The 22,783-nt window shown below is 54.6% G+C and overlaps 8 protein-coding genes and 1 non-coding gene across 9 annotated transcripts; 5 read left to right on the plus strand and 4 right to left on the minus strand.

Moving 5' to 3' along the window:
- Positions 1-552: 552 nt before the first annotated feature.
- BDP55DRAFT_693536 (uncharacterized protein) lies at positions 553-2,440 on the plus strand (the record flags this gene model as incomplete). Its single annotated transcript, XM_060577234.1, has 2 exons — positions 553-2,249; positions 2,305-2,440. The coding sequence occupies 2 exons, from the start codon at positions 553-555 to the stop codon at positions 2,438-2,440; spliced, it is 1,833 nt and encodes a 610-aa protein (XP_060430336.1).
- On the minus strand, positions 2,301-4,796 carry BDP55DRAFT_113839 (fungal-specific transcription factor domain-containing protein). Its single transcript, XM_060565405.1, has one exon. The coding sequence runs from the start codon at positions 4,695-4,697 to the stop codon at positions 2,502-2,504; it is 2,196 nt and encodes a 731-aa protein (XP_060430337.1). The 5' UTR covers positions 4,698-4,796; the 3' UTR covers positions 2,301-2,501.
- Positions 4,797-4,997: 201 nt separating this feature from the next.
- On the minus strand, positions 4,998-6,971 carry BDP55DRAFT_662343 (peptidase family M28). Its single transcript, XM_060574792.1, has 3 exons — positions 6,558-6,971; positions 5,363-6,504; positions 4,998-5,310 (listed from the first exon to the last, which is right to left on the minus strand). Exons 1-3 carry the CDS (start codon positions 6,868-6,870, stop codon positions 5,185-5,187), a joined length of 1,581 nt encoding a protein of 526 aa, XP_060430338.1. The 5' UTR covers positions 6,871-6,971; the 3' UTR covers positions 4,998-5,184.
- Positions 6,972-7,770: 799 nt separating this feature from the next.
- On the plus strand, positions 7,771-9,271 carry BDP55DRAFT_551389 (ZIP zinc transporter; the record flags this gene model as incomplete). Its single annotated transcript, XM_060569106.1, has 2 exons — positions 7,771-7,978; positions 8,109-9,271. Coding segments are annotated over 2 exons (1,371 nt in total), but the record flags the coding sequence as incomplete, so codon positions are not given.
- Positions 9,272-9,529: 258 nt separating this feature from the next.
- Positions 9,530-9,602, minus strand: BDP55DRAFT_t155. The gene has a single exon. It is a non-coding gene; the product is annotated as a tRNA-Lys (tRNA).
- A 2,136-nt stretch (positions 9,603-11,738) lies between these two features.
- Positions 11,739-12,995, plus strand: BDP55DRAFT_728169 (RNA polymerase Rpc34 subunit; the record flags this gene model as incomplete). The annotated part of the gene is made up of 2 exons (XM_060579403.1): positions 11,739-12,028; positions 12,098-12,995. 2 exons carry the CDS (start codon positions 11,739-11,741, stop codon positions 12,993-12,995), a joined length of 1,188 nt encoding a protein of 395 aa, XP_060430340.1.
- Positions 12,996-13,650: 655 nt separating this feature from the next.
- Positions 13,651-14,727, minus strand: BDP55DRAFT_551232 (cyclophilin type peptidyl-prolyl cis-trans isomerase/CLD; the record flags this gene model as incomplete). The annotated part of the gene is made up of 4 exons (XM_060569099.1): positions 13,651-13,837; positions 13,895-14,171; positions 14,394-14,461; positions 14,546-14,727. The coding sequence occupies 4 exons, from the start codon at positions 14,725-14,727 to the stop codon at positions 13,651-13,653; spliced, it is 714 nt and encodes a 237-aa protein (XP_060430341.1).
- Positions 14,728-17,556: 2,829 nt separating this feature from the next.
- On the plus strand, positions 17,557-19,360 carry BDP55DRAFT_114294 (uncharacterized protein). Its single transcript, XM_060565406.1, has 2 exons — positions 17,557-17,681; positions 17,735-19,360. Exons 1-2 carry the CDS (start codon positions 17,650-17,652, stop codon positions 19,077-19,079), a joined length of 1,377 nt encoding a protein of 458 aa, XP_060430342.1. The 5' UTR covers positions 17,557-17,649; the 3' UTR covers positions 19,080-19,360.
- Positions 19,361-21,249: 1,889 nt separating this feature from the next.
- BDP55DRAFT_550952 (uncharacterized protein) lies at positions 21,250-21,906 on the plus strand (the record flags this gene model as incomplete). Its single annotated transcript, XM_060569075.1, has 2 exons — positions 21,250-21,417; positions 21,502-21,906. 2 exons carry the CDS (start codon positions 21,250-21,252, stop codon positions 21,904-21,906), a joined length of 573 nt encoding a protein of 190 aa, XP_060430343.1.
- Between the last annotated feature and the right edge of the window lie 877 nt (positions 21,907-22,783).

Consider the following 22,783-nt stretch of genomic DNA (forward strand, 5'->3'; position numbering starts at 1 on the left):
CAATACGTTATTGGAGACTCTCGCATGTGCCGTGTTGGTTCTCAGTAAAGTGTTGAGAGGCTGGGCGAAGACTTGTGGGACGAGTTTTCGGCCTCGGGGGCCGCGCCGATGTTTCGGTCGGTGGTGCCGCTCTGTCGTGAACGTACATCACCATGATCAGCTAGTAGACTCCAACGAAAGTCTATGCATTCTTGCTTGATACCTTCATTCGCATCACTCTGATTTGACCCTTTATGATCTCGATGGATCATGCAGGGTGTTGCAGACGGACAACATCCGTTCGAGGTCTTGGCTCGGTGCTGAGTCCACAATCGGCGGTTGCTCTTGTCTGGCTCCAGAAAATGGATCGCATTTACGTTTGGTATTCCGAAGATATCCGTCGGCACATGTAGATCAGACGGCTTTAGAAGTCCCTTATGAAAATACCGTGGACCGCGTTGAAGTCTAATCTTCTATTCCCCTTGATCTGCTGCCTCTTCTCCTCACTTTGCTCCTCTCGCTCTCACGCTCTCTTGCCCTGTCTCCCTTCCTTCAACAACTACAAGTTCTACCATGATCGATAAACCCACCATCAGAATCGGAAATGTCTCCGGCGCAACAGGCGACCACCCGCACGCCATGGCGCGAATGCTGCGCTCCGGCAACGTCCAAGTCATCACGGGCGACTGGCTCTCCGAGATGAACATCGCCTGGAACGCAATCACCAAACGCGACGTCGACCCGAACCTCGGCTACGAGAACGGCTTCTACGAACAGCTCGAAGAATGCATCGACGACATCATGACCAAGGACGTTCGCGTCGTGACGAACGCGGGAGCGCTCAACACCGTTGCGTTATTCGACAAGATCAAGGAGCTGTGTAAGAGGAAGGGATACCCCGAGAGCGTAGTTGCCGCTGTTCTGGGGGATGATGTTTCTGGGTTGCTTCAAGATACTTCGAAAAGAGGGAACTTGACCTTTCCGCATTTGGATCATCCAGAGACCACCCTCAACGACTGGGGCTTCGAGCCGTGTTGTGGCAACGCGTACATCGGGTGCTGGGGAATCGTGGAGGCTCTCAGAGCAGGTGCGCGCATCGTAGTGTGCGGACGATGTACCGACGCGTCGCCAGTGATGGGCGCTGCGGCGTGGTACCACGGCTGGAGGGAGGACCAACACCAGGAGTTGGCTGGGGCCCTGCTCGCGGCGCACTTGATCGAGTGCGGTCCGTACGTCGTGGGCGCCAACTTCTCCGGCTTCAAAGACTTCCTTCCAGAACTGATTGATCTCGCATTCCCTGTTGCTGAGGTTTCTCGTGACGGCGAGTGCGTTATCAGCAAGACTACCGAGGGCGGCGGCCATGTTACGCGACAGACCGTCACGGCACAGCTGCTATACGAGCTGCAGGGCCACCTCTACCTCAACCCCGATGTGGTTGCCGACTTATCCAATGTTCGCGTCGAGGAGCAAAAGGAGTCTGAGGAAGATCGTGTCAGAGTATGGGGTGCTAAAGGCCTTCCGCCTCCACCAACAACGAAAGTCATGTTCGCTGCCGAAGGCGGATACCAAGCTGAGGCAACATTCTACATCAACGGACTTGACGTGAACGATAAAGTGGCCATGATGAAGAACCAGCTGGGATATCTCTTCAAGGACAGCAACTTCAGCAGGCTGAGCATTGAGCAGTATGGCACACAAGCTAAGAACCCCAGCTCTCAACAGGCTGGCACCGTGCAGCTTCGTGTCTTTGCGCAGGCGCGGAAGAAGGAGGATATTGCAGCCGTCAACTTCAAGGTTCCCATATATGCCGTGAGAATGCAGAGTTACCCCGGCTACCACATGTCGCTAGATTTCCGGACCATGGATCCGAAGCCGTTCATGGAGATGTTCCCGGCGCTGATACCGCAATCAGCTATCGACCACCAAGTGCTTCTGGGCACAAGAGAGATGATCTCCATTGCTCCACCTCGGATCATAGCGGTATACAAGATCGAAAGACCGTCCGCCGACACGGTTGAACCAGTCAACATCCTCTCCTTGGGCCCGACAGAGTTCGCGCCTTTGGGCAGCATTGTCCATGCTCGTTCTGGCGATAAGGCTGATAACTCCAACGTGGGCTTCTTCGTTCGCAACGAAGATGAGTACCCCTGGCTGCGGACTATCTTGACCGTGGGTCGGCTGAAGCAGCTGCTGGGTGACGATTGGTACAAGAACAATCCAGATCGGAGGGTCGAACGGGTTGAGTTTCCCGGTATCAATGCTGTACACTTGTGAGTCGAGCTCCTTCTCTTTTTCTGTAACTGCGTTAACTAACCACTATATTAGCCGGATCTTGGACAACTTGAATGGAGGTATCGCATCCTCGGATAGAATAGATGGCTTGGGTAAAGGAATTGCGGAGTACTTACGGAGTAGATACGTCGAGGTGCCAAGAACATTCTTGCAACGAGGTCGGATTTGAGGTGTAATGATAGCTTGTACCAATAGTAGAACAACGTATTTGTTCTCAAAATCCATTAATGCTAAAAATAGCGACTCGGAGTTTCTCCCATTCCGAACAGCCAATCTTGGGAAAGCTGAGCAATGGCATCGCTATGATACTGGTCGTAGCAGATATTCTGTAGATCCCCGAAGCAATCTCGTAGAGTCTCGTCGACGGTCATATCGACAAAGTTTGTGCCGGGGCCGTGACCGTACATGGCGTCATTCAGACTCATATCCATAGCCTGGGACAGATGATCTGTATCGCGTGTAGGTTGGTTATTATATGTCGGCTCGTTTGATGATGAGGCATGTCCAGTTTGGGCTTCGACAATATCGGCGACAACGGCGTCACTGAGTCGGTCGAATACTTCCGAGCAATTGCGTGCCATGGCCCATCTCTCAGACACCGCCACTAGCACCTTTGAGCAAGCCCGGGTATCGTTCACCACCTGGCTGATCGTGGGAGTTGCTCGCAGTGTGGCTCTGGGCGTGTTTGCGTTGGCAGGGTTCCGGCTATGTATGTGCTGAAGATGATTCCTCAATGCATAGATGTAGGAGAGTCCTGCGATAAAGATGGAGTGAAGCGTCACCCAAGAGTAGTTGATCTTTCTGGAACGATGTAGATTCGCGTACAGCTTAATGGCCTCTTGTGATGAATCAAATATGTGCTGTAGCACAATGCTATTTCCGGTTGCATCGCAAAGAGTGGGAGATGGGCGGAACAACATCAATATTCCATTGTGATACAAGAGATTGTACCATTCTGCCGAGCGGAAGCTGGACCTGCTGGCTGGTGAGGTGAGCGGCGCATCTACGGGAATCAGGGGCAGGTTGCTTGTCCCCTCTCGCCATGATTGGAGCTCTTCCACGAGGGCGCTTCGGCTATCTTCGTAGGAGACCGGGTCTCGGTTTGTGTTGGCACTGCGGTGGAGGACGTTAAGAATCTTGCCGCAAATTAATCGGTACCTGACGATGTGAACGAATATTGCGGTCCCTAGATGCCACTCCGGCGTCATGAAGGGAGCCGTTGACAAAGAATTTAGAAGCGGAACGGGGCTGCTGGGCATATCGAAGGGTGGGAGCTCAACGTCAATATCCTCGAGCTGAATGGCCAGCGGTCGCCCCAGAATGAGACTGGCAATTCGATCCATCGACACCACGCTCCAAAAGCACCTCCTTTTGATTTCAACGTCTTCATGCCTGCCCTCTACATCCGCCTCGTCACCGGGCCGGGACTGAGGGATGGTATACGTCGACGCCTTGTGCAGCCCAAGCTCGAAGCATGTCCTCGCCGCAACGCCAATCAAGTGCCACACGCTGGTGCTCGTGTCATGTGATGTCGTTCCCATCCGGTACTGACAGATCAGGAGCAAAGCCTGAAGGGCAGTGATGCCGCCACGAGAGAGCACATCGCCCAAGCGCGTCATGGCTCGGGTGTAGTGGACCTCGGAATCCCAGAACCCGTTCCAGTTCAGCTTGTAGACTTGCGCTGTACCGATGGCAAGAGTCATGTCGACGAGAAAGCTGTCGATGGGACTTGCGTTTCGCGGGGTTCCCACGTCATACACAGCATCTAATGCCCGGTCCAGTGCTTTTGGTGAGAGGAATGGGTAGCAAAGCCGGTCATGGCTGGAGTATGCGTCGAGTATCTCTACCGTCATGCTCCTTGGAGGCAGACTCGAAGATCCATTAGGCACAAGGCTTCCCTTACGTCCATGATGGCGCGATGTTGAGCTTGGGTGTTGTCCAACGGTATGGCTAGCTGCCCCGGCAAACTGGCTATGAGACTGTAACAAATTGGCGAGAAACAGGCCGCTCGTCGAGCCGACAAAGTCTCGACCCCCTCCAGCGCTGAGTGACAGGTGGATGACCTGGCTGGCAATCTCGCCGCTCCCAGCAGTTGGTGCTTCGGACTCGTCAGTCTGCAGCCCCAGGCTTGACGTTGTAGTCGGAGTCGCGAGTCTCTCATTCTCAGTGCCTGGTTGGTGTTGCTGCTGAGCATCGACCAGTCTCCCAGTCAGGTTGTCATTTTCCGCCTGCAGGTCTCGTATATGTTGCTCAAGCCTCTCGACATCCTGGCGGCGGAGTTGTATCTGATGTTCCCTCGCGGCATATGTGCACTGGACGTTGATTCGCGAGCAAGGGGCGCATGACGGTCGAGTGCGGTCGCATTTGACCTTTCGGCGGTGACAGCGCTGGCATGCGCCGGTCCGACTGACTGAACCGGAGGGCATTGAGTTTGATATCTGTTCAGCGACTCGGGGATGGCTGACACTTCAGGTGTCAGCTTCAAGCAAGTTTGACATGGTGTTGTAGTTGGATGTGAATGCAGGATGCCAAGGACGTGGGAGGGATCCAACGAGGTGGGAAATCTGGGGTAACTAGAACGTCTCCGCTCTCCGGGGTTCCTCAACCAGCCACCCCGTGCCTCCGCTCTCTATGCCGATGGATCCCTAGGTGCTCTCATCGGTTCTTGACAGCTACAATCACCGTCGGATACACGTAGGGATGATTGTTTTCACACACATGAAGACTGTAGAGCAATGTCGTTCAATGCAAACTTGTTATCTATGAAGTAACTAGTAAAATGAATGCGCGCCAAATAAACAGATCCTCTGCTCCGACACTACAACACAACCCATCTTGATATACTCCTATTACCATATGCTAGATAGTGTACACTAGTTCTTCATAGTATTGAAAGAACTTGTCCTCTCACACCTAGATGAAAAGCTTGCTGCCATGGTACTTGGTCTTCTTCGAGTAGGTCGAGGCAGCAGCCGCCTTGGTACGCTCGGGAAAGCCCTTGAAGGACACGGCGTAGGTAGCGACAGAGTGAGAAACCAGCTAAGACGTGTGTCAGTATTGTGAGTGAGTTTTGGGATGTCACGAAACTCACCTTGGTGTTAAGCTCCCAAGCAGTCAAGTTAACGTTGCCGACATCATCGCACAACTGGTGGTAGCACGGGTCGTACCAGTCGCCGGCCTTGCCGCCGAACAGCTTGGCCTCCTCCTTGGTCTTGATGCCCTCAGCACCGGTAGCAATACCACCACCGGGAATGCCGTTGCGGATGAAAGCGTCATAGTCACTGCGACCATCGAAAGGAATGAAGGTGTAAGCAAGGCCGTGAGCCTTGTACCAGTCCACGTAGAGGTCACGCAGCTCCTCGGAGCCAGTGGGGTTGACGGCATTCGTGGCGTTGTAGACCTGGTAGGCGTAGTTGGGGCTGCCAAGCATGTCGTAGTCCATGAAGAGACGGATCTTCTGGTTCTCCTCCTCGGGCAAGACATCAACGTAGTAGTCAGAGCCAAGAAGGCCCTCTTCCTCACCGGCCCACCAAGCGAAGCGAACGCAGTTGTTGACGCTGAACTTGGTCAGCTGAGTGGCGATCTCCAGAAGACTCAAGCTGCCGGAGCCGTCATCGTTGATGCCGGGTCCCTCAGCAACACTGTCACTGTGTCCACCGAGCATCACGCAGTTGTCCTGATCACCCTCGATGGTCTGGGCGAGGATGTTGGTGGTCTGGATGGTGTTGACAACGGCATCGATGTAGGCAATAGCATCAACAGATTCGCCCTTGCCCAGCTTCTCAAGAATGGGCTTAGCATCGTCACCACCCAGACCAAAGGTGGCAATGTGATCGGGAGAAGGCGTTCCAAGTGTGCCGTGCACAGTCTCGGTCTCGTAGTTGTACACGACAGCTGCGATGGCACCAGCCTTGCCGGCCTGCTCACTCTTGGCTCCAAACGCACAGGTGCCGCGGCGGATGAACGCGATGTTGCCCTTCACCTTGGAAGGGTAGTCGGAAGCGTCGCATCCGTTGTTCTCGACGAAGATGAGGTCGCCGTACACGGGCTCCTTGTCCTTCGTGGGCGGGGTCAGGGCCATAGGAGAGGCCGATTTTGGCACATCGTTTCCGATAACAAGGCGCGACTCGAAGACATTGCCCGAAACGGCGGGGAAAGTCTGGTTCCAGATCTTGTAGTAGTCGCCCAGCTTCGCGAGCTCAAAGTAGATGTACTCCAAAGTTCCGAGATGACCTATGCGACTGGTAAGCATGAAGAATAGTTAGTTGCTGGGAGAACGGTCGCACCATCGCTGCCAATGACGCGCGTTGGGTGGTTGTACTCCTCCTCTCCCAGCTTCGCGATATCGTAGAGGTCCTTTGCGCGCGCAAGGAGATTGTCGGCATTGATGGTACCCTGAAGGGCCTCGGTCTCGACCAATGGCTTCTTGGAAGAAGACGACGACGACGACGACGCGGTGGACGGGGATGTTGCGACGATAGGCGCCTCGTCGGCAATCATCGGTGCCTGTTGTTCAGGTATCTGCATCTGCATCTGCAGGGCGGACACACCACCGAGCAGGGCCAAACCGGCCAATTGTAGTCGACGAGCTCCAGCCATGATGTTCGATACCTCAGTTCGTAACTTGAGTTGCAAAGATGAGGTTGAGACGAGGTTGGGAAGCTGTGTGTCACAGACCTGGGGGGTCAGAGCTGGGTCTCAGTCGGAATTTGGGAGCTGTTGCGATAGACGACCGATATCGCGAATCGGTTAGTCATGTTGCCGAGGCCCACCATTCGTCATAGCTCTTATCTTATCGAAGAAGGCTGACATAATCTGGCTGAGCGATAAGACATCAACGCCCAGCGTTGGCAGGGGGTCTATCGATTCTGGAAACGGCCCTGGCTTCGCAACCCCCTCGCTTCGCTGGGCGATTACGTTGTTAGCGCAGATTGCAGCTGTCAATGTGGCCCCGAGACTCCGTTACCCCTGCTTTACAGCAAATCCAAGGGGTTAAGCGGCCCCCGTGTGCGCATGTTTTCATAGGGGGGCACTGGGGGCCACGGGGTTGAAGATCAGGACACAGTGGACCGGGGGGGAAGCTCCAGGCAATGCAGAAGCTCCGCCCCCCCCAAAGCACCTCCCCAAAGGGCAAAGGGCCCGTAGGTGCCTGTCTCTCGGTGCTGCTCACCACCGGGCACTTTTACACATCTTTCGGGTCCCGCGTTTCCCAGGGCGCAGACTTGGGACGAAAACGAAGCACGATCCGTCTCCCTTCTCTGTCCCTCTATTTAGGTTCTGTCTTCTTGAACCATCCCGTCTGCATCTTTTCCCCGGTGCAGAGCCGCCATGGTATTGTGCCAGACATCATCAACGTCCGCAGTCCAGAATGGGTGATACAGGAGCCACGGGAGTTTGGCCAAGAGGTGTGTACTATTCCAAGGTATCCGGCAGCGAAGGAAAGGTTCACTCATGTCAAGCTTGATATGTCGATGTGGCCTTTATCGCTGACTCTTGTATCCTTCCGAAGATGCCGCTTCCTGGGCCTCGATACCGACTGAATTCCTCCTCGCCGAACTATCCAAGCGACATGGACCTCCAGTCACGAACGCCGAAGCTGCTGCGGCAGAGGCAACAAAGCCACAATGCGGTTCATCAAGGAAGGAGTCCTATGATACCGCGCTGCACATTGGCGCTCTGATCTTGATATTGGCGTTGAGTACAATTTGTAAGTGACACCTTGCGCTGGACTATACTTCGCGAGACCATGTTGGTCTACGACTGAGCGCTCAGGAGGAGCTTCCGGCCAAGGTCTTGGTATAACACCATACGAAGAAACGCTTGCTAATGAGTGACAGCATGCGGAATCCCATTACTCCCCCGAAGAACCTCCAAAGGCCGACCGCAAAGCATAATCCTATTCTACTGCCAGCACTTCGGCACCGGTGTCCTCCTCGCAACGTCCTTTGTCCACCTACTCCCAACCGCCTTCACCTCACTCACCGACCCTTGCCTTCCATTCGTCTTCAACAAAGGCTACCCCCAGATGGCAGGTTTGATCGCCATGGTGGCAGCACTTTCTGTCGTCGCGCTCGAGTCCTACCTAGCCACCCGCGGGGCCGGTCACTCCCACTCCCATTCACACGAGTACGAGTACTGGGATGATGAAGAGGGTAGCGGTCACTCGCCAGCAAACGCCCATGCCACGGGAAGTTTGGCGTCGCACAGACACGGCTCTCACCGGCCGGAAGATATTAACCTCGATAACATGGATTCTACTCAGGGGCTGATGGCGGGCGCATCGCCTTTGCCGAGTTCGACACCGACCCGTGCGAAAGCGAACGATAGCCTTGCCAACGGTCGAGATAGCTTTGACGACGACGACGACGACGACGAGTCGGACATTGACCTCGATGTCAATGAGCTAGACCCAACCCCCGCCGACGAACCCAGACGCCGAAGCTCACCTGGCATTCGCCCGAAGATTACAGTTACCCCCGGCGCACCCCAGATCGTCACGGAAGAGGAGCAGAGCAAGCTTCTCCGCCAATGTCTGCTACTAGAAGGAGGGATTCTCTTCCACAGCGTATTTATCGGCATGGCTATCTCGGTCGCGACAGGCCCGACCTTTATCGTGTTCCTCATTGCCATCAGCTTCCACCAGACATTTGAGGGGCTGGCTCTGGGAAGCCGAATCGCTGCCATCCAGCTACCTCGATCATCAGCGCGGCCGTGGCTGATGGTACTCGCCTTTGGAGGCACGACACCGCTCGGTCAACTCATTGGCCTCATCGTGCATAATCTGTATGATCCCATGAGCCAGACCGGGTTACTGATGGTTGGGTTCATGAACGCCATCTCGGCTGGATTACTTCTCTTTGCTGGACTGGTCCAGCTGCTCGCCGAAGACTTCCTCTCCGAGAAGAGCTACAAGATTCTAGAAGGACGGAAGCGGCTGAATGCCTACATGGCGGTGATTGGCGGAGCATCACTCATGGCTATTGTGGGAGCGTTTGCCTAGAAGAGAAAGGCGTAGTACAGCGAGATATCATTAAGAAACAGCTCTGCTGATACATATATGTTGAGCGAACCATCCTCATGGGACACCCCGATAACCATCATATGGACCAACGGATGCCAACCTACTATACATAGTACCCGCACATGAACACAAAACAGTAAAGGGAGGGAGGGAAAACAGAAGAGGTCATCGTCCAAGACTCACAAAAAGCAAAAGATTAACCCGAAGAGTGGCTTTGCCAATCGCGGTGAGGATTTGAGCCTCACGCGGGGGTCGAACCCGCAACCTTGAGATTAAGAGTCTCACGCTCTACCGATTGAGCTAGCAAGGCGGGTTACTGAAAGTTGATCCGATGGACCTGCTCGTTGTTGCGGAGGTTCGCGTTTGAGTCATAGAAGTAGGGTCAGAGCCGTGATGTGAAGAGATTTGGTCCAATTTTTCTTGCGGGAAAGTGGGGCGGGGAGCGGTGCTCCGGTTTTATGTGCGGTTTCTATGGTCCGTGTTCCGTGGTCCCGGGAATGGTTCCGCCTTGAACTCCTATATAGGATTGTGTGAGCAGAGTCTTGAAGATTGGGGAAGTCTCCAGGAGGCTTAAATCTCATCTTTTCCGCCGCTGATGCTCTGAACCGCATAGAATGATGTTCATGGTGTGAGGTTGGTAGTGTTTCATGAAGGGTGACGATGTTCATCAACATACGGCCTTTCTAGTCCAATGGCCGTCGCCCGTATTAGCGTCGATTGCAAGTCTAAGCAGCCGCCCATGTTTTTGATAAAAAAAGTTCTTGAAATTTGGGTCTAGAAAATGACTAAAAAAAAAGGTGACGGTTGGCCGCTCCTCCCACGATTACGTGGGCTGTAGTGATACTGAAGAGTTCAATGCTTGTGTTTTGGGGGTTAAAAAAGGCGGAAGCAGTCTGTCAACGCAACAGTTGGCAAATATCATTTGTTCAAAGACGTCTATGAAGCTGGATTACTTGCACGATGACGTCTTCTTTGTTTTGGCACATAAAATGAAACGTAGTTATATCAACTGTTTCAAGGCGATATTCAATTCCCCCTCTTAATTGCGTACTAGCATCAAGAAGCTGAGCATGACTCAACGTCGGTGTGATCTTGTCCAAGGCGCTGTTTGCATCCAAGATTCACGTCATGCATTGTGTATTAAACCCAGAAATGTTGCTAGGTATCGAGTAGGGCACTAGAAATATTTCTGGATGCTGCGAACGTCCTCTGGTATTGCAGAAAATATCGAACAACAACCTTCATGATGAATGCTCATAGCATGTCGGTAGCTCGTGAAGGTAACTCTAGTGAACGCGGTCTGCCAATGAAGAAAAGACCTCTTACCTCACCTCGAGCTGGCGATGAGGCACGAAGCTCATGTTAGGAGAATGGTGTCTAAAAGTGTCTATGATCGATGCTCAAATTTGACAAGACCTACTAACGTCCTCTCACACCATGGACTTTAAGACCGTCAGATAAACGTGAACTACTTGACGGCGATTCTTAAACTGGCATTTAGGTTCTAAGCTGGCTGTGCCACAGAACCATCCGAGGCACAGGCTGACATGTCGTCTCAACCTTGAGGCTTCTTCGCAGTGAGTCACTCGGAGAACTGGTTGGATAAATGGCGCGTACATCATGTCCTCTGAGCCAAAATCCCAATCGTCTCTCAGGATTCTACTGAAGACATTCCAAGTCCAAAAGAATACAATCGTATTGTCTTTAACAAGATATCTCAAGCTTGACCAAGAGAGCGTTGTTCAACACCATACTCCACCAAACATAACCGGTACGTACCGTTCGTTCCTCAGCAGGCCAAATCCCAGCGCAATTGCAGCGCACCCGCAGTTCATCCGGCACCAATGCAAGGCTGATTTGATGTGCCGCCAGGTGCGCAGGTCCTTTGGCTCTAAGAGGCGGGGCAGTTTATTTTTTTTTTCTTGGGCTGCCCGCAGTGCTGATCGACCTCTGATGCAGCTCCAAAAACCAATCCCACCATCGTCGCCGACCCAAGTCAACCGCACCCACCTCACCCGCACCGTGGGCGAAGCGCCTCTCAGGCGTCCGCCCCGACCCGACTCTTCTCTTTTCTGTAGACAACTTCAAATATCATAGCTGCGAATGCGATTCAATTGACGACCTTGGCTTTCGATCTATAATATAAGTCCAAAGTTCGATTCGTCATATCACCTCATAATACGTTGCTGGCGCAAACCGCCGACCCCTCGATCGCGCGAAACCCGCTTGAGAGTACGACCCCGGACGACAAAAAAATCCCCCAGGCACGAACTCCCCCACCACCACCGATCGACCTCTCTTCACCACCAATTCTCCCGCGACTGTATCACGATACAGCTGGCCTTGAACCGACCCCACAGACATTCCGACGCCGTAGTTCATACGTTACCTTCTACCAACGACCACATACCACAAGCGCGACAGGCCACCGCCGCAGACAGCCGCAATGGCTTCCGCACCCCCAGCGGCGGACTCCCCCTCGGCGGCCACGACCTCGAGCACCGACTCCAAGCTAGAGGTGTGGAAGGACATGCTGTACGAAAAATTCCAAAAGGCCGGCGACGAGAACGACCTCTTCACCCAATACGACCTCCTCGACTTTGACGTGATTCCGAACCGCGACACCGTCACCCTCTTGAAATGCCTCCAGAGCCTCACAAACGACCGCCTCCTCATCGCCGTCTCCTCCCAGACCGGCCTCGCCTGGCGATGGCGCTCCGTCGAAGATGCGGAAAAGTGAGTACACACCCTCGTCTTCAATCTGGCCTGCTGTCAGCCATGCTAACCAATCTCCCCTTCCTCCAGGTACAAACTCTGCACAACAGATGAACAGCGTATGGTCTACGGCGCAATAGACGAAGCAGGCGGCGACGGAATCTGGTCCAAATCAATCCAGAACCGCCTCAATATGCACGACTCGGTCCTCAAAACAGCCCTCAAACAGCTCCAGGGAAAGGGCCTCATCGCCCCCTTCAAGAACGTGGAACATCCCAACAAGCGCATGTTCATCAAGGCCTCCATGCGGCCCTCGGAACGCGCCACCGGCGGACCCTGGTTCACCGACTCTTCGTTCGACGAGGCCTTCATAGAGGAAGTCCAGCGCGTCATCTTTGACTATGTCAAGCGTAAGAGCACCTACCACAGCACCGGCTCCTCCTCCACGTCCGCCACAGCCCGCACCGCTGTGCCCAAGAAGGGCGTCCTCAAGGGTGGCCCGCCGGACACCAAGGGCAAGAAGCGCAGCGCGGGGGAAATGTCAGGCACAAACGACGCAGAGAATAAGTCTTCTCCCGCAGTCCAACCCCCCAAGCGAGAACCAACCTGCCTGCCCCTCCCCGCCGGCTTCAAAGAATACCCCACCACGCGCGAGATCGCGCGCTTCGTCTCTCAGTCCGGTATCACCAGCGACACGATCCTCGGCGAAGAAGACATGCAGAAGCTCATTGACGTGCTCATATTTGACGGCCTCATCGAGCCCATCCGCGTCTCGGGCCGGCTGGGCTACAGAGTCTGCCGCGCCCCGCGGCAGAGCAAGACGCCGTGGGCGGGCCGCCAGGACGATGAGGGCGCGCCGGAGCCGTTTGTCAATGGGTACACGGAGGCTCCTTGCGGCCGGTGTCCCGTGTTTGAGCTTTGTGAGGAGGGCGGTCCCGTCAGCGCGAGCAATTGCGTCTATTTTCAGCGGTGGTTAGGCTTGGAATGAGGTCCATGGGACTTGGGGTTTCACAAGACATCAGAGGGAAGAGCCTAGCTGAAAAGACTGGGGTTCTGTCTAGGAGTCATTCAAAAAACGGTCCTTTATTTCGGTTTTCTGGGTCTGATTGATTCACATCATGGGAAGCATTGCATTGGCGTTGGCACGAATTATCAAAAAAGAGAGGACATGGGCGGGAAGGTCTGCCATGGGGGCTCAGGGTAGAGTTTCTGTCCTTCCCAAGCGGAATTTAACTTCAATGGCGGCCAGCCATTGATTGTAATTATACCAATGACATGTTTTACCCCACCATGCCCCAAGTTGTTTGAATGCATTGACAGTTCCACTGGGAGGTCCATTGTCAGGATATTCTGGTAAACTTAGGTCTTTAATGTTCCTTTGGTTGCGAGCAGCAGGATTGCCACACGATCTTTCCATCAGGTCATCAAGGCAAAACGTCACTTATGGAGGCAATGGAAACAAAGAGTGGCAGTAACTTTTTGTCTTGGCAGACTGTATAGCAGCAGTGAAGCTGATTGCCACCAAGCTGCGTGATGGCGCAATTCCCAAGTCCCTACCAAATCATCCTCCTTTCGCGTCAAGGTGTCTCTCGCGACATTTCAGAAGCAGGACCTAACGTACAAAGAACCAAACGAGAAGCACTTTACAACGCACCAGAGGCGACGATGGTGGGGCGCTTGCCGTACTTGACGGCACCGCTGGAGGAGCCGGTAGCCTCGAGAGCCTTGACGATGTTGAGGCCGTCCTGGTTAGCAACCTCGCCGAAGACGACGTGGCGGCCGTTGAGCCACGAGGTAACGACGGTGGTGACGAAGAACTGGGAGCCGTTGCTGGTGGAGGATTAGCTACTGCGTTGGGAAGAATGGTGGCCAAAGAGGAGAGCTTACGTGTTAGGGCCGGCGTTGGCCATGGAAAGCAGACCGGGCTTGTCGTGCTTCAAGCTGAAGTTCTCGTCGGCGAACTTCTCGCCGTAGATGGACTTGCCACCGGTGCCGTTGCCGCGGGTGAAGTCACCACCCTGGAGCATGAAGTCGGGGATGATGCGGTGGAAGGAAGAGCCCTGGTAGCCGAAGCCCTTCTCGCCGGTGCAGAGAGCCTTGAAGTTGGCAGCGGTCTTGGGGACAACGTCATCGAAGAGGTTGAAGACGATGCGGCCGTTCTGCTCTGTACGAGGGAAGCATGGTCAGCGAAGCTCTGGTTGCGGTCAAGATGGCGAGGTAGGTAGAAAGACTGCGGACAGCAGAGCTCAAGTCTTGGAGTCTAGGTGGGGTGATTTCCATGCCCTCTAGAGCTGTGGACATAGGCATATTGATGCTAGAAACATCAGAAACAACCATGGTGATGATTGTTCTGATGCAACTCAATGGGCGAGTGAAAAAAACTTACGCTGGACGGTAGAGGTGGGACGTCCGGAGCCGTCGAGGACGGGACCTTCCCACTCAATGTCGAAGTAACTGAACAGAAGGTTAGTTATTGCGTCATTGAGAGCACCACGATGATGATCGTCTTGAGGAAGACCGAGGTGAGGAATAACTTACACTTGGGAGTTAGGCATGATTTTGGATGCTGAGAAGAATCGAACGGATGGCTTGGTAGATGCAGGAATCACAGTTCGGAGAGGTTGAATGAAGGCAGAAGGTCGACAAAAGGGCGAGGGTGAAACGGAGGAGCAGGAGAAGGTATGGCGGGGTAGGAGGGGTCGCAAAAGGGTTGGTCTCATTTTTTCAACAGCTGGGTGGAGGGGTTTATTGTTAGCGCAAGAGCTCTCCACTGCGGGTGCCGAAGGGGCGAATGAAAAGTCAAGGAATGAAGAAAAGAGGGGTGGGAAGTCACGTGAAGTGAGCTGTTGCTGAGGTCACTGACGGACCGGGAAGTACCTGACCCAGGTACGTAGCTGGTACAAGGCGCAAGTACCGCCGAGAAGGTCAAGGTGACGGAAGGAGGGGTCGGGTTGGGGCGTAATGGGAGGGAAGGAGGGAGGCGATGCGGCGGGGAGGGGCAGGCGCCAGGGAAAGTTGCAACAACTGGGAAGAAGCAGGAAGGAAAGAAGAGCAGAGCACTGGACAAAATGAGGGGCAAAGGGATCTTCTTCCCGGCTTTCTCTGCTTGGTTTTTGGTTGGGTCTCGCCTCAGCCCGCCAGTTCAGAACTTCAGTCCAGTCCAGCCCAGCTAGGCCAGCCCAATTGCTTATGTTGCTGGTGCTCGCTAACTTCCATCAAGCCAGAAGCCAGAGGGCGAAGCCTGAGCCAGGCCATAGCCAATATGAAAGAGACGAATAGGATGACTTCATCAACCAGTCAACCCCGCCTTGCGCCTAGCTCGACAGGCAAACCGGATAGGGAGAGCAAAACAGCAACGTGAGGTTAAGCTCAACCATTCCAGTTACCCGGCCAGCCGGCATCGTTGGGGACGAAGGACGGTTCTCAATCAGAAGCCAAGTACTGAGAGAAAATGTCCCACGGTGGCAGTGCTTGGGCTGAAGACGGTGTGCTAGGGGATGACGGCTTGTACCTCCACCGGCCTGCCAGCTTCACAGTGGTACCTGGATGAACTCCCTCACTCACAAGCTCAAAGAGAGATGAATGCCTCCGAGCAGGGCGGCGAACAGAAGAGCCATTGGTAACCTAAGGTGCGGCACGGGCAGGACAGACGGATGCACGTCAAAACCCCGAAGCCGCTGGCTATTGGAGCGACAAGGGAGGCACCCTGGGGCGGGCGGCAACGACAGCAAGCTGGCACAGCCGGATGGAGTCGTTTGTCTGGCTGTCAGCCACGGCCAAGTCACCGTCCCCCACTGGCCCACGTTGTCCCTTGACAACCCTTCGGAAGCTCGTGGAATCTTGCGTCCACTGGGAGCGGGGGGGATGGTAGCTTCGATGGACGAGTGGATGGTACACCAGCGGCGACGGCGGCGGACCGGCGGTGGACGAGTGACGTGACGTGACAAGCCGGGAAGGAAAGGCAATGCATCGGCCATCGACGGGCATCAAAACACCCAACAGCCGAACGCCAATGAGGCCGTCCAGTTTCCGGGATGAAGAATGACACCATCCAAAGCCGCGGCGTCACCGGGGGCTGGTGCTCTCGAGCCGTCGCCAGTGTTGGCATACAAGACAAAGTCCAGTCCAAGCCTGTGCTCGTGCGAGGAGCTATGCTCAAGATGCCAGGTAGGCTCCATGGGCTCATGCGCGAGCATCTCAAGTTGTAGAGGCTGGATGGAAAAGCTCTCCCGTCCATTCTGACAGCCCAATTGGCCTGCATGAGAACCGCATTGGCCGCACGACCAGCTCTGGTAGCTCCGACGACCTTCATGTGGGAATGGGCAAGGTAGGTAAGGTAAGGTGGATGAATGGGCAGCTTTGGTAAGGAGAGAGAAGCTTGTGTTGGATGCAGAGAAAAATGGATGCGAATTGAAGCATGACGAAAGGAACTGGTTCTACACACCTCAAAGAGCAGGATTACACAGTCTACGTGTTGGTACAGGTACAGAGTAAAAGAAATGAGATGAAGTTTTGTTGATACACGAAGGTCGATGAAAGTCGCCGATGGGAGAAGAATTTAACTTTTGCAGTCTTCTCAGGAGAAAAAAGTTTTGGTGAGGTCAGGGACTTCCCAAAGGGGGCGGATGGTCACGGCACGGCACGACAGCAACCTGAGGAACACACCCACGGTCCAGGGAGGGAATTAGAGCACGGGCGCCCTCAATTGGAGATGGACAGCTGTCGACTTGGAGCTCAAGGCCTTCCATTGCCTTTTTCTATTAAGTCTGCTGGAAACCCAAGGCAAGACTGAAATGTCTACAGCAAGCTGAGATCATTCATATTACAGGACTACGCATGGCTGAAACTTGAACAGCATCAATCAATTGATGGTATCTGAGAATATCTCATCCGGAAACAGTAGCTGTCCCGAATCAAGCTGTGAGCTGATCGAAGCGTACCTACTTTACTGTGTACTACGTAGGTGCATCGCGGTACGTACCGACGACCAGGGAAGCTCTTGCTAAATTGGAAGTTGCTCCTCCTCCGTTGGCGGCTGCTCGCTGACGCTTTCTTTCTACGGAAGGCGCACCACGTGACTCGGTACCGTCGTTCCCCATATTTCCTTTCCCTCAGGACTGAGCCAATCTTATCTCATCCCAGCGGTACGTACCCCCCTGCCGCCGCACTGCCCGAGACCGATTGACCTTGGGCCTGAAAGTTCCAGGGTGGCCAGGTCGCTGGATTGCGCTTCTCTTTGAAACGTCGACAAAGAATCACAGGAGCATCGAGTCTTCGTGTTTACCACCTTCACCTGCGCCTTTGGGCTTCTCGCTGCTTGCCGTTCATCGAATTCCTCCCCATCGTCACCCCTTCGAAACCGCCAAAATGGATTGGAACAACCTCAAGGACACGGTCTCCAACATGACCCTGTACGACGTCAAGGCCGGCGTCAGAAAGGTCCAGAATGGTAATCACCAACTGTCCAGGCCAGTCCCTTCTCAATCGCATGCTAATTGCGCGTAGCCGTGATGAATTACACGGAAATGGAGTCAAAGGTTCGTCCATTGGATATCCAGCCCAACGCAGACTCCAGTCTGTCTAACAGGTGCTAGGTCCGAGAGGCAACCAACAACGAACCCTGGGGCGCGTCCTCATCGCTGATGCAGGAGATTGCCAACGGCACATTCAACTAGTAACCTCCCCCAAATCGGACTGTAGGAATCAACGACGCTGACGCAGTCCCAGTGCTACTCTTAACGAGATCATGCCTATGATTTACCGTCGATTCACAGAAAAGTCCGCCGAAGAGTGGCGGCAAATCTACAAAGCTCTTCAGCTTCTCGAGTTCCTTATTAAGCACGGTTCCGAACGAGTCATCGACGATGCCCGCGGTCACATCACACTCCTCAAGATGCTTCGCCAGTTCCACTTTATCGATCAGAACGGAAAGGACCAAGGAATCAACGTTCGCAACCGTGCCAAGGAATTGGCCGAACTCCTAGGCGACGTCGAGCGGATCCGAACGGAGCGCAAGAAGGCGCGGGCAACCAAGAACAAGTACACTGGTGTCGAAGGTGGAATGAGTATGGGAGGCGGTTTCTCGAGCGGGAGCGGCAGTCGTTATGGAGGATTCGGCAGCGAGCAGGGAGGCTACGGTGGCTACTCCGGAGGCGTCTACGGTGACGGTGGTGGATTCGGCGGAGAGGAGAGCAACGACTACGGCAAAACACAGTCTCACGGCGACAAGTTTGAAGAGTACGACGAGGGTGAGGATGACGTTCGTCCAGCTGCCAGCTCCTCGTCGTCTCGCTCCAAGAGACCAGAGCGGGCTGTCGCTGCCGCTCCCAAGACCGAGCCTCCCAAGAAGAAGGAGCCCGAAGTTGACCTCTTCTCCTTCGACGATCCTGCGCCAGCTTCTATGCCAGCCCCCGTTGCCCCATCCAACGGGTCCGGTTTCGCCTCTCTGTCTGCTGCTCCGGTCGCCGCCAACGACGACGATGACTTTGACGACTTCCAATCCGCGCCCTCGGCTCCCGCAGCAGCCACTCCCATGTCCCCTCCCGTCATGACAGCCAACTCTGCCACAACTTTCGCCGCGCCCCAGCCGGTCTCCGCACCTCAACAGGCCAACATCGGCAACATGGTCAGCATGTCTTCCATGTCGCCCGCCCCGAGCGCCAACTACTCAGCTTTCAGCACGCCCGCTGTCGCCTCCCCCGCGGCACAGATCAAGCCTAGTGGATACCAGCCTTCAGGGCCCAACTACTTCGGCTCCGTTCAGACCGCGGTTCCGCAGGCTACTGGTGGCTCTTTCGCTTCTACTCCTGGTGCTGCGGCGGCGGCAAAGCCAGCTTCGGCTGCTGCTAAGCCGGCCGCTGCCGGTGGTGACGCCTTCGGCGCCCTGTGGTCACAGGCCAGCTCCGGTGTCAAGAAGACAAGCACACCCACCACTGGCCCGGCCTTGGGTCAGCTTGCGAAGGAGAAGAGCAGTGCTGGAATCTGGGGCGCCCCTGCTGCGGCGTCGACACCGAAGCCAGCCGGAAACTCCTCCACCGGCGGAAACCACGGCCTGGACGACTTGCTTGGTTAAGCCTACAATAATGATACAAAGACGCGGAGACGAAGACCTGGAGTGGAAGAGACGGGGCTCACCCAACCTTACAGCATCACTGGCCAAGCAGCAACGCAAGCAAAGAGGCCGCCGCGGTGATGGTAAGGCGAGACGACGTGTGCTGATAGGCTTTTTTACCTAGGCGTATCGGCAGGCAAAAGAAGACTGCAACACGTGAACCATATACTGAAATTTCAAGCGAACCACATTCAATACTTAGGTCCTCATGGATTTTTTCACCTCGTGCAATGTGACATCATACTCACAGGTTTGACAGCTGTCTTAATGCGCGTGGGCATCGTTGCGAGTCGACAATCATGCCTATGCATGCCCTGATCGTCGGGCGATCACATTTGCAGGACTCACAGCCCTCTGCGGCCGATAGACCGACCTCATGCGCCCGCCCACAATCCGAAGCAAGCCGTCGTTATTGTGAAGGGGCGACTTAACAAGGTCTAGACCGTGTCGAGCGCTCTATCGCGAACTCTCGATTGCAAGGACCCAACTGATGCCAAGTCGATCAACAGCGAACCGACCGTCCGCGGGCCAACCATCGTCGTCCCCCGGCTGTGTGAGGCTCAAGAGGCTCGATGATCAGTGCATAGATACTCGCGCATACAGAACGCGTCAGACCAACAATGGCCCAGGAACGGGCCCAGTATGGGCCTCAACAAAGAAGCTCCATGAAGCTAAGATATGCGGCCTGGGCCAGCAACCGCCAGACCTGGTTTCAGGTCCGGTACCTGCATGTCTTTGGGGCCTGGGCTAGCTCGTATGAACAGGCGCCTCAGCCTCCGCCATTGTCGTCCCACAACGGCCGCGCTTAGTGGTCTATTCGACGAACAGTTCAAGATGGAGAAAAGGCATAGATACCCACCAGGTCAAGGCCAAGGTTGAAGCTAGGTGAGTACGCCGGGATGAAGCAGATCCAATCATGTCCATCTAGCCTGGTTCAAAACAGGCGCGCAGCCATCCAATACCAGGGCGTGGCTCAATGACATGCCATTGGACGCGCCTATTTTCCTCTCCACTCGCTTTATGAGAGATGCCAGAAAAGAAAAAGCCCGACGCTGCAGGCCTTGAAGCCTCCAATTTCCCGGAGCCGTGTGGCCCCGTCGTAAATTCGTACCCGCGTCGCTTGTCCAACCTCTCCGGAACTCCACCGCCGTTAAGCGCCGCACAGCAACCCCGGCCGTTGATGATGATTGGCCCAACCCAGCGGCTCATCATACCTAGCCCAACGTTGTGCCGTCCAGGATACGGGAGCCTCCAAGGGTCTAGGGCGAACCACTCGCTCACTGTTTTGCACAGAGGTACGGCAACTGACGTATCTCATGCAGGAACCGAAAGGTACCTTGCCGTATCTTGACGTTCATGGGCTTGGTGAGGATCTAGAGGTCCAGAACGCGAGAGCTCGAATTAGCAACACAACAACAATGCAAGGCAACCTGAGGTACCATTTGTAGGCAAGATGAACCACAGGACTGGTTACTGGGCTGTATGAAGATGTTGCTTTTTTGTAGAATCAAGATGTATAAAGACGATTGAGCTCATCCGTTTCTCAGTCTCGAGTTTCTTTCTGTTCCTCACCAACATTACAAACACAAGTCTTTACAACAATCTTCCGTCTTTTCCTTTTTTTTTTCCTCTCTCTTTTCCTTATTTCCTAGGTCAATTTCCTTGGTCAAGTTTGGGTCTCATCTATCTCTCACTATCTCTCATCTATCTCGGTCAACATTCGATTTTCATTTCGCATCTTCCGAATTTCCTTTTTAAGTCACGACAAAAAACGGGAACGAAACGAAACACACGATCTTGAACGAACTTACTTTCTCTCTATCGATTCTTCGAGAACCTCAACATCTTTCTCTCTTTTTTTATCCCCCACAGAGTCCCGTGTCTATCCACGACCAACTTTACTTCTACATTCTTCGAGCCATCAAAAAGTCGCTAAACCAAGCGACTTTCCTCAACCTCTTCCAAAATTCCTTCCTCAACCTCCTCCCCGACCGCCACCATCCCCTTCCCGCCCCGGAAATTCCCCATCCGCACGGCGCTCCACTTCCACGCCCCGCGCCCGAAGCTTACCCTCGTCACCCCCGTCTCTCTGGCCCGCGACTTCGCCGCCCGGAAACACAGCATTTACACAATGGGTTCCGCTCCTCGCCTCGGCGCCCTCGGGCACACCTTCACCCTCATGCGCGCCATGCAATTCGTTTCGCTGGTGTCCATCATCGGCATGGTTGCCAACTTTATCTCAGAGATTAATGCTGCTGATGTGCAGTCTCCTTCGGTCTTGATCGGTACGCTCGTTATTGTAAGTCGTCACTCCACATATCATCGTTCAAGGATATTAGTAAAGACATGTAGATTGGAAGAACGATAGCTAACACCCCTCAAGTCCTGCATCGCAACCCTCTACATCTCAATCACCTACATTCTCTACTACGACAACATGCTCCCCCTCCTCCTCGCCGCAGGAGCAGACACATTCCTCCTCATCGCCGTCATCGCCGTCGCATGCCTCCTGGGCAAACCCTTGTCCTACCTAGACTGCGCCGCCCTGCCCAAGTCCTCCGGCAGCACCGCCAACTTCATGGCCTCCGCTCTGGCCAACATCAACACCGGTTCCGCGCTCAACTACTTCATCTGGGTTGGCGCTGACCAGAGCACGTGTTATGCCATCAAGGCCGTCTGGGGTCTTTCGATTGCGCTGTGTGTGCTCTTTGCCTTTAGTGCCGTGACGGCGGTTTGTCTCTGGCGCCGGGTCAAGGTTGCGCCTGCGGTGAAGGATATTGAGGGTTGAGGGTGCGCCCGTGGTAGGGTGGCAGTCGGTGGTGCCGGTGTTGGCGGTGGTGGTGGTGGTGGCTACGCTCCTTCTTTCCCGCCTCCTCCTACGAGGGTAGTACGGGGTTGCTACTTTGGCAATACCAAGAAGAGCCTGGGCACCGCTACTATGTTGGCGCGGGAGAAGCGATGGGACAGCGACTACTCGTCCGGGTCTGACTCGGATGATGCCCATATTGCTGTACCCCCTCCCGCATCTCAACCCGCCCGGACGACCGCGTGGTTCCCGCCGCCGCCGATGTCGATGTCGACGCAACGACAGATGCCCCCTACCACGGCCCAAGTGCAGCAGAAGCGCGTGCAGATTGTCGAGCAGAGACAGCCCGTTCACGCGATGCCTGTTTTACCCGAGTTGATTGTCTCTCCCGCGCCGCCGCTGACTCCGGAGGCAAGATCGCCAATGACGCCGATGACGCCGGTGGAGCACCTTGTTCATTCTCGCAAGGGTCTTGATCGTGGGAAATCGAAGCGGAAGACGATTATGGAGTTCATTGACGGGTGGTGGGATTTAGGGTTGTTGGAGCAGCAGAAGAGGGCTGCTTCTAGGAGGAAGTGAGCCCCCCCCCCTCCTCTGGTTTGGGGTCTTCCCTTTTTGGGTATGGGTTTGGTGTCGTGAGGCTCTGCTGGTAATAGAGATTGTGTTCTACGGCTTAGGTCTTGGGTTTCTGGAAAGACGTCGCTTTGGTCGACGGGGGTAATGTCTACTGGATAGATTCGGGTTTTTTGTTCTTGTTCTGGGAAAAAAAACAATGGCGTTGGCTTTTTGGTAGTCGGATTGGGTCCACTGATAATAAAAGAAAAACAACTGGGATGGGCGAGTTACTTTCTTTGGTGAT

The sequence above is a fragment of the Colletotrichum godetiae genome, assembly GCF_030913485.1.
Source record: "Colletotrichum godetiae strain CBS 193.32 chromosome Unknown BDP55scaffold_18, whole genome shotgun sequence".
NCBI lineage: Eukaryota > Fungi > Ascomycota > Sordariomycetes > Glomerellales > Glomerellaceae > Colletotrichum > Colletotrichum godetiae.

Bases quoted from the DNA above. Each gene is read 5' to 3' on its own strand.
- BDP55DRAFT_113839 (XM_060565405.1), bottom strand. From the start codon at position 4,697: ATGCCCTCCGGTTCAGTCAGTCGGACCGGCGCATGCCAGCGCTGTCAC.
- BDP55DRAFT_662343 (XM_060574792.1), bottom strand. From the start codon at position 6,870: ATGGCTGGAGCTCGTCGACTACAATTGGCCGGTTTGGCCCTGCTCGGT. The intron at 6,505-6,557 runs GTGCGACCGTTC...CCAGTCGCATAG, and splicing joins GCGCGTCATTGGCAGCGATG to GTCATCTCGGAACTTTGGAG. The intron at 5,311-5,362 runs GTGAGTTTCGTG...CACACGTCTTAG, and splicing joins CTTGGGAGCTTAACACCAAG to CTGGTTTCTCACTCTGTCGC.
- BDP55DRAFT_114294 (XM_060565406.1), top strand. From the start codon at position 17,650: ATGCAGGAGATTGCCAACGGCACATTCAACTA. The intron at 17,682-17,734 runs GTAACCTCCCCC...ACGCAGTCCCAG, and splicing joins GCCAACGGCACATTCAACTA to TGCTACTCTTAACGAGATCA.